The 8,998-nt window shown below is 34.2% G+C and overlaps 1 protein-coding gene across 1 annotated transcript; it reads left to right on the plus strand.

Annotated features, from left to right (window-relative positions):
* The first annotated feature begins 3,292 nt into the window (after positions 1 to 3,292).
* On the plus strand, positions 3,293 to 8,537 carry LOC108781876 (N-acetylglucosamine-6-sulfatase). Its single transcript, XM_018549993.1, has 9 exons — positions 3,293 to 3,400; positions 5,008 to 5,067; positions 5,148 to 5,354; positions 5,603 to 5,764; positions 6,568 to 6,738; positions 7,061 to 7,262; positions 7,818 to 8,110; positions 8,185 to 8,301; positions 8,370 to 8,537. The coding sequence occupies exons 1-9, from the start codon at positions 3,293 to 3,295 to the stop codon at positions 8,535 to 8,537; spliced, it is 1,488 nt and encodes a 495-aa protein (XP_018405495.1).
* The last annotated feature ends 461 nt before the right edge of the window (positions 8,538 to 8,998 follow it).

The raw sequence follows: 8,998 nt of genomic DNA on the forward strand, positions 1-8,998 counted from the left end.
GTAGGGCGTGCCACGAGCGTACTCGAGAGATAGAACGGCGCGACGGTACTGCCGCGCGCGCCGATTGGCTGGCTAGCCCGCGAGCGGCGCGCCCTCAGCGGCCACTTCCGCAAGAACCGGCAGCGCGCGCGGCCCGAGCTGCACTTCCGCGCCCGCGCGTGGTTCTACACCTGGCGTCGCCGCGCTATCTGCCGCCGGCGGCGTGCAGGCGAGAGCTCTGCTTGCCGCCGTCTCTGCCGAGAGCAGCGGAGAGAGAGATCTACGTCGCACGAGGAGGTGGATGAAAGAGACGAGAGAAAAACGGCAGCGCGACGTGGCCGCCCGCGCGCGAGGAGTAAACGACTGAAACCGAACCGCGATGCGATCTTAGTTGAATCTCATCACAAAACTTACTGCGTGTCTTTCGGCTTGTCTCCGAGACGCCGGGGGTAGTGGAGCGAGAGAGAGAGAGAGAGAGAGAGCAGAACTTGCGGCCGCGAATAATTACGCGGCTGGTCGCGTATCGGGATCCGTCACGCGACGTGGCGCATCGACGGTAACGTACGGCGTGCGCGGGGAAGGGCTCGAGCTTGCCGCTGGCAGAAACGTGCGTTCGTTCGTGCGTATATGCGTGCGTCGCCGTGCGATACGATACACGCGCAACGGCCGCGCTCGCGCTCGTTTGTTCGCCGTGCTGTATGGAGTATCCGGAAGCGTAGGGATCTTAGCGCCGACGGTGTTCCTAGTGCTTCAACTTTCTTCCCCTGCACGCCCTCTGCCGGTCGTTCCCTGGTGACGTCGCTGGCAATCCTTCCGAAGTATCAACGTTGTCGCGTTCTCAATTGTCAATCAAAGAGATTTCTTTCCTATCGCCTAACATTTCCGTACATACATTGGAGTTGCTATGGCTTTGCCACTCTAGTTATATAAATCTCTTTGTTCTCAATACATAGATTCATTTTAATCACGATTTAAAGCCCAAGACACAATGCGAGGGAATAGCGATAGCGATAAATTTCAACCTATCAAAAATGTGTATTGCTGGTTTCACACTGCGTCCGATTTTCGTCGTACGACGACTCTGCAACCAATCAGGAAACAAATTTTTGTTTCGTATCGATGATACGATTTTTCTAATTGGTTGCAAAGTCATCGTACGACGAAAATCGGATGCAGTGTGAATCTATATGCCGGTGTATTCGATTTCTGATAAGTTGAAACTTACCGCTATCGCTATTGGCTGCATTCAGCAAACTCAACAGTTTTGCAACCGTTTTATGATTCGTCTCGCTGATTGGATTATACTTTTAGATCTAAAGGAATAGTCCTATCTCAGCAAAGAATCAAGGGCAGACATTCATAGTCGGTTCTTATTTCATGACTGTCTTAAGTAATGTCTTAAGATGCTAAAGCGGCCCTCTGATTGGTTCGTAACTCGTCAAGACTGAACTTATGACGGTTTTGAATATAAGAACTGACTATGAATACCGGCCAAGGTGCCTTTTCACGAGCTGCTGAAACTGGCCGTTCCAGCGACAAAAAAGGTCACGTGATAAAAATTGACGAACAGCAAGCGAATATGACGCTTGCTATTCGTCAATTTTTATCACGTGACCTTTTTTATCGCTGAAACGGCCAGTTTCAGCAGCTCGTGAAAAAGCACTAAAACTGTTGTAAAACTGTTTAGTCTGCTGCGTTCAGCAAAGAAAGCAGCTTTGCAACTGTTGCAAAATTCTTTAATATGATTGGTCTTGCCCTTACTTCCTCATGAGATCTAAATGTATAAGCCAATCATATTCAAGAATTTTACAACAGTTGCAAAGCTGCTTTTCTGCTGAACGCAGCCAATGGGCGCATTCAGTAAAAGAATGATATTATTAAAGCTTCTGATTGACTGTCACAATAGCGTTGTAACTGGCAACGTATCGTACAATGTCTTAAGAGGGGAGGTCTCTTTTATCAACTTCTGATTAAATTAATCGCACAGAAGTACCAACAGTAGTTCAATGTAACAAAACGTCTCGTCTCTCTTCCTCTATTAAGATAAACTGTGTTTAGTTCTCATGTTAGCAATCATGATAACTGAATTATCCATCAGTTACGTTAATCGAAGTTGGTGAAAAAGACCCTTTTTTTCTGAATGCAGTCTGAATGCAACCTTGATGGTCATCAAAATTTGCCCTTGGCTGGCCATCTCTGATAACATATTTCGCCGGTGATTCATTAAACATTTAGGGCGACTGTTACCAACGCCGATTAGTACATTGGAATTGACCAATCGCACTTATCATTTAGTTTTGACAACAGACGCGATTGGTTAATTCCAATGGACTAATCGTCGATTAAGTTAATCGGCGTTGGTAACAGTCGCCCTTATGCCCATTTTCATCAACGCAGATTAACTTTAATCTCGGTTCAATTTTTCATCTTTTTCTAATTTTAAAAATTAGAGAAAGATTAACACTAAATTAAACCGAGATTAAAGTTAATCTGCATTGATGGAAACAGGCATTAGACGTCCTTCTCCGTTGTACTAGACTGCACTAGAATTTTCTATCTCACTTTCGCTAAATACATGTATCTATATCTATACTTTAAATACATATCTATTTCATTTTAAAGTGTAATAAGGGCTGCGCAGAATAAAACAAACAGGGAACAGAGAACAGAGAATAAGAATTTCAACCTATCAGAAATCATGTACTATGGAATACACACTGTTTATTCCACAGTATATGATTTCTGATAGGTTGAAATTCTCATTCTCTGTTCTCTGTTTCTTTTAGGGTTGGATTATACTGGCCGTAATCTGTTAACTTATGCTGTAATCTGTAAAAATTGACCAATTATAATCGATAATTCCCCTCTCATTCGACTGTGATTGGTCAATTTTTACAGATTACGGCATAAGTTAACAGTTTACGGCCAGTATAAATCAACCTTTATTCTACGTAGCCCTAAGTATACTGAGTACTGGGTATATACACTGTGCTCATCCACAAAGAATTTGTTATATGATATCCGATGATATGATATCCGATGATATGATATAACTATATGCATTGAAATATACAATATATGTATATGTAATTGTAGTCTCAGTAATCTCGTAGCTTCGACCACGTACGCGATTCATCCGAGTTCTGTGCGCGAGATTAAAAACTGAACTATCGTACATTATTTATATATTTTCCAAAGATCTGGCGAAACGCCAATTAGAACACAGTGGCGTCTAATTCCATCGCGGCCAGTTAGAATTTTTCTACTCCTTACTTTTCACGTTTCACCGGCCGGAAGATCTTGCGACGTCAATATGCGTCTAACACTCCTTTTCTTCTTACTCAATTGTTTGTCATTTTCGACATCGAAGAATATCGTGCTAATTATTACGGACGATCAAGACATCATTCTAGACGGCATGGTAGCGTCTTTGACTCTGTTTTACTCAACTAGCAAAAAAAAATAAAGATTAATAAAATTAATAAAAATTCAATCTAATATATTAATGTATATCTCAGACAGCACATAATATTTATAAAATGCGTATTTACAAATATTTGTAGACTTATTTAAAATATTCTGTAAATATTTTTACAATCTTTTATAACTATAGATAGATTGTACAGATCTTAAATATTTATTATAAATTTTTTCATATTTTTGTATTTTAATACTTATATTTTTATTTTATTTTAATTTTATTATTATTATATAGTTAAATGTTTGTAGGCGATTTATTAAGTATAATGTTTTAATTTTATTATTTCATTGTTTACCGAAAATTCTTGATTCTTTATCGCCCTTGACATATTTTGTTTATTTTTATTATAAACATATTATGAAACATTTATTGTAAATGTTGTAGTAAATGCTTTTTTTAATGAAAATACTTAATAAAACATTATTATAAACCAAATAAAAAATACTTATTAGAAATAATTTTTTATATTTATCATAAATGTTATATAAAATATTTAAGCTATATTTTAATAATATTTCGAATAAAGTTTTATATAAAATAATCGTCGATTAAGTTAATCGGCGTTGGTGAAAGAGGCCCTTATAGTACAACATTTTAAGAAATGAGTAATAATAAATATTTACTATATCATATAAATATTCTGTACTGTTTCTCAGGGATATATATTAATAAAGTTTATTTTAAAATGTATCGAATAAAAAATTCCATACGACACTAATCCTGGTAAAAACGGTTTCGATAAAATTGGTTAAAACTGTGATACTTTCCAGAATATGAGATATTGATCAAAAATATGTTGAGACAAGATTATCAAAAATTATTCTATTATAAAGGTATTGTATTAGAAGGTACACACTTATAAAAAAAAGTCAATAAAGAAAATTAGTAAATAAAACAGTTTGATTAGACAATATAAGTAAAAAATAAGGGCAAAGAGCTAGTATAATGTAATAACCACTTTAATTTAAATGTTACTGTTACTGTATATATTCTTCTTTAATGTATAACTGTATTGCGCCAATTAATTAAACGTAGAAAAAAAAGTATCCATCGTTGTAAGTTTCGTTTTAAAAAAAAATTTTAAATTCTAGTAAAGAAATTGAATACTTATAGTAAATAAGGCTAACAATATATACATACATATATGTCAATGAAAAATGTACCATTTAATTAGAACTGCAACTTTTTAAGTAGCACAGAGCCTAAAAGTAAATTAACAAAGCGTTTAAAAAAGCGCATATTTTTTAGCACTTTGCAGACACTGCTGTGTGTTATTTGAGTAGCGTTACAGTAGAATCTGTCCATTTTTAGTTTTGCCTGAAGAAACTTTTACTCGCATCATCTCATATTAAAGGCTACAAAATATCACAGTTAATAATTAGATCGAAGTCACACTTTTATCATGAATAATGCAGGATTTTCTTATAAAAAAGCAAAAAAATAATAAACTAAGATTTTAATTACTTTAATTATACATGGAAACAATTATAGTTATACTTATATACTTAGAAAGTGCGTGCTCACTCTGATTTAATTCATAATTTCAGACGCCAATGACAAATACTCTGAATCTTATAGGAGGTCAAGGTGCTGTGTTTACAAATTGCGTAAGTATATACCAAAAGAGCGGAGATCATTTCGCCATTTCAATTCGGTTTGTGTAAAGGACGAGTCTCGTGTCGTTCAGTTCGCAGCCACGCCGGTTTGTTGTCCAAATCGAGCATCCATTTTGACCGGACGGTATCAGCATAATCATCTAACGGTAAACAATTCTGTCGCCGGCGGTTGTAACGGCGCGCAATGGCAACAATCACGAGAGCCGGCAACGTTCGCCGCCCTTTTGCAAGGTGTCGTCGGATATAAAACGTTTTACGCGGGGAAATATCTGAACCAGGTATAGATCCTCTTCAATGATTCTTCGACTGAAGAACAATTTCTTTTTTCCGTGCCTCGAATGACTATACAAGCAAAAATAACTTTATTTAAATTTTATAACATATATATTTTTTAAGTGAAAATTTGAGAGGTCTCAAATATTCGAAGTAAAATTGAATTTCAAATTTTTGAAATGGAATTTTAAATTTCATTTTTTTTCCCCATAATTATTATTTATGACAATTGAAATAAATGTACGTGCAACAGTATGGAAGGAAGGAAACTGGTGGTGCAGCTCATGTACCAGTGGGATGGGACTGGTGGGCCGGTCTTGTAGGAAACTCCAAGTACTACAATTATTCGTTATCCATAAACGGTACTGAGAGAAAGTACGGTAACAGCCCGAACGATTACCTTACCGACGTGATCGTGAGTATACAACAATGACGTTCAACATGCAATCGAGAGTAAGAAGAGCCTGTTCGATTCAAAAATATGAGTCTAAGAGTAAAACTGCATTTGCAATTTTTCCATCTCTTTGAACAGACTGTATTAAAAAATTACTCATTTTCACGAAACTCTTTTTTTTTTTCTATAAAAAAAATTACCTGTGAATATCGAACATCATTTTGGTTCATCGATCATTATATATACGTACGGTAATATATAAAGTCTTTTTATTTTTTTTATTGTAATTATTTGAGCTCTAAAGCTTATTCATTAATAAATAAATGATGTCAAGGGCGATATATATGAGTCAAAAAGATACTTGTTCAAACAATAAAACATTTAATTATAGTCACTACTTAATAATTCGCCTTTAAAATATAATAATAAATAAAAAATAAGATAATAAATAAAAAAATAGCTATTATATATAAATGTTACAAATTTCGGCTCTCGGATTGAGCCCTTCTCAGACATTAAAAACATCATTTATTTATTTTTACATAACGAGTCATTATTTCTTTTTGTATTAATTTGTTATTTATTCATTAATATTATAAGATAAATAAAAAATCAAATATATATATATATATATATACAATAATTAATACGTTAAAAATGGCGAATAAGAGTCAAATTACAATTTAAAATCTGAATCTGATAATTTATTCTAATATTCTATATTAATTATTAATTATTGTTATATAAAAGAGTCCTTTAATTCTTCAATTATATATATATATATGTCTATTATATATAAATATAATACATGGTGTGTTTTTCAGAATAATCTGGCTGTAGATTTTATCAAAGAGTACTCCGGTGACCAACCTTTCCTTATGGTGTTGGCACCTCCAGCCCCTCACGGGCCATTTACACCCGCAGTCAGACACAAGGATAAATACATTGGCACAAAAGCAAAGAGAACACCAAATTTTAATGTACCCGTGAATCAGGTTATAACATTTATTGCCCAACGTATAATAATTAATTTTTTCAAAATAATTCGATTTCTTAAAGATCGTTTTATTTACATAATATAAAAGTTGTGCTAAAAATCAAGATACAATTCTATTTATGATCTTATATGCCATGTAATGTGGAAAGCAACTAAAGAATCAGAATATTCAGTAGAACACATATATAAAAATAAAATGTTACACTAAAAGACAATCACGTATCAAAATACATGGTACATACAACTATAAACAGAATTCGATCCTCGAACGTAGAATCCAAACGTAAATTCTTAGGTGGATTTTTATTTTTGAAAAATAGGATAAACATTGGTTAGTTAGGAAAGGTCCAACCCCTTTACCGAACAATATTTTACCAAAATTAGACGACATATACAGGTGGAGATGGGAAACCTTATTATCTGTAGACGAACTTGTTAAGAACATACACGATTTATTGAAAGAGCGAAATCTTTTAGACAACACTTACTTTATTTATACCTCCGATAATGGATATCATGTTGGTAAGTGATTTAATGGCATAGTGGGCCGGTTTATACAGTCCGTTCTTATTTCACTGATTTGTAACAACTGAAGGATTTTAAATATAACATAAGAATCGGGCGACAATACTGAAAATAAGTTGAGCACTGAAGCACACTGAATGTTAGGAAACAAAGAACCGTTAAAGCTAAAGTATAACATAAAAACACGTACATAAATAGTAAGACATATGTATGTAAACAGTAAGCTGATCAACCTTTTTTTTATTGGCTACTTCTTACGTTATTGTCTTATGGTCTGTACTATGATTGGTCGAATCTCTTACTGTTTATGTCTATATTTTAATAAATGAACTGCATATTTTCAATCATTGTAATAATCATGCTTTATCATTTATACCATAAACGATATAAAGCATAAATACATTATATATTTTTGTTGTATTTTAAAATAAAATTTTAAAATATAATTTTTAAAATTACGCTCTTATTGTGTGTGACTCGTACTAATAAATATTGTTATTATTATATATTTATTAAATGGTTTTTATACATGTGTATATGATTTTTTGACAGGACAATTCAGCATGCCAATAGATAAGCGTCAACCTTACGAAACGGATATACGTGTCCCGTTACTGATATCCGGCCCCGGAATTGAGGTGTCTACGGTTTCTGCGCCAGTCAGCAGCGTAGATATCTTCGCTACGATTTTGAACATAGCTGGCGTGGAATATCCATCGGATGGCACGACATTATTTAATTCAGATCGTAACTTACCACGAGATCGTACTGTTTTGATAGAATATAGAGGAGAGAGGTCTAATGAGCCATCGCCTGGTTGTCCAAACGACGATTTAAATGTCACAGCAAGTTTCAAATATTCAAACTTTTATTTCTTTAAGTTTATGCTCTTTTAATCGCTACGTTAATTGCTTTTTAGTTGTGCGTGGAAGAATTGGCGTGCAAATGTCAAGACGCTGTGAACAACACATTCAGTTGCATTCGCCGCGTTTCGTCGCGTTTCAACAACATCTTTTGTGTCTTCGAAGACGATCAGGTACCGTCCGCGTCTTTTTAACACTCGAAAGAAATTCTTGCACTGCAGATTTCTGATATTTTCTTCAGAGATTCATCGAAGCTTACGATATGAATATCGACGAGTACCAAATGACGAATATCGGATATACCATGAAAAAAGGGTTGAGACACAGGTTCAGGAAACGTCTTAAAAGAATGGTGGTATGTCGGGACGAACAATGCGTTCTCACGGGATTGGGAAATAAATCCAAGTAACACACGTTTATTAATTTCTATCCGTAATATTAGATATTTTTATACATATTGATATACATCTATATTACATATCAAGGTAATCTTAAATAAAATTATATATCATGTTAAAAGAATGAGATTTTAAAATATACATGCAGTTCATTTTTATTTCTATCTTCAATTAAATTGTTTTTTTTTTACATACACCACGTTTTTTTATAGTGTCAAGAAGATAACTTTTAAATTTTAAAACTGTAACTTATTTTAATTTAAATTATTTCTCTTACAAAAAATTGAATTACTTGTTGTGTGTAAAATTAAAGCAAATTTAATTCTTATTACCTTTTATGAAAAATAATTCTGATAATATTTTTGTTATAGCAATGATACATTTTGAAATGTAATTTAATTAACTCATCTAAGCTCTTCTCTCATTGTTTTTAGAAAAAAGATAAATTCACACAAACACAAATATTTTCAAG

This window comes from Cyphomyrmex costatus, unplaced genomic scaffold (assembly GCF_001594065.2).
Source record: "Cyphomyrmex costatus isolate MS0001 unplaced genomic scaffold, Ccosl1.0 scaffold92, whole genome shotgun sequence".
In the NCBI taxonomy this organism is placed as follows: domain Eukaryota; kingdom Metazoa; phylum Arthropoda; class Insecta; order Hymenoptera; family Formicidae; genus Cyphomyrmex; species Cyphomyrmex costatus.

What these genes read in the sequence shown, in the direction of transcription:
- LOC108781876 (XM_018549993.1), top strand. Translation starts at nt 3,293, where the DNA reads ATGCGTCTAACACTCCTTTTCTTCTTACTCAATTGTTTGTCATTTTCG. An exon ending in CGGGGAAATATCTGAACCAG is followed by an intron (nt 5,355 to 5,602) that starts GTATAGATCCTC and finishes TACGTGCAACAG; the next exon opens with TATGGAAGGAAGGAAACTGG. An exon ending in ATTACCTTACCGACGTGATC is followed by an intron (nt 5,765 to 6,567) that starts GTGAGTATACAA and finishes TGTGTTTTTCAG; the next exon opens with AATAATCTGGCTGTAGATTT.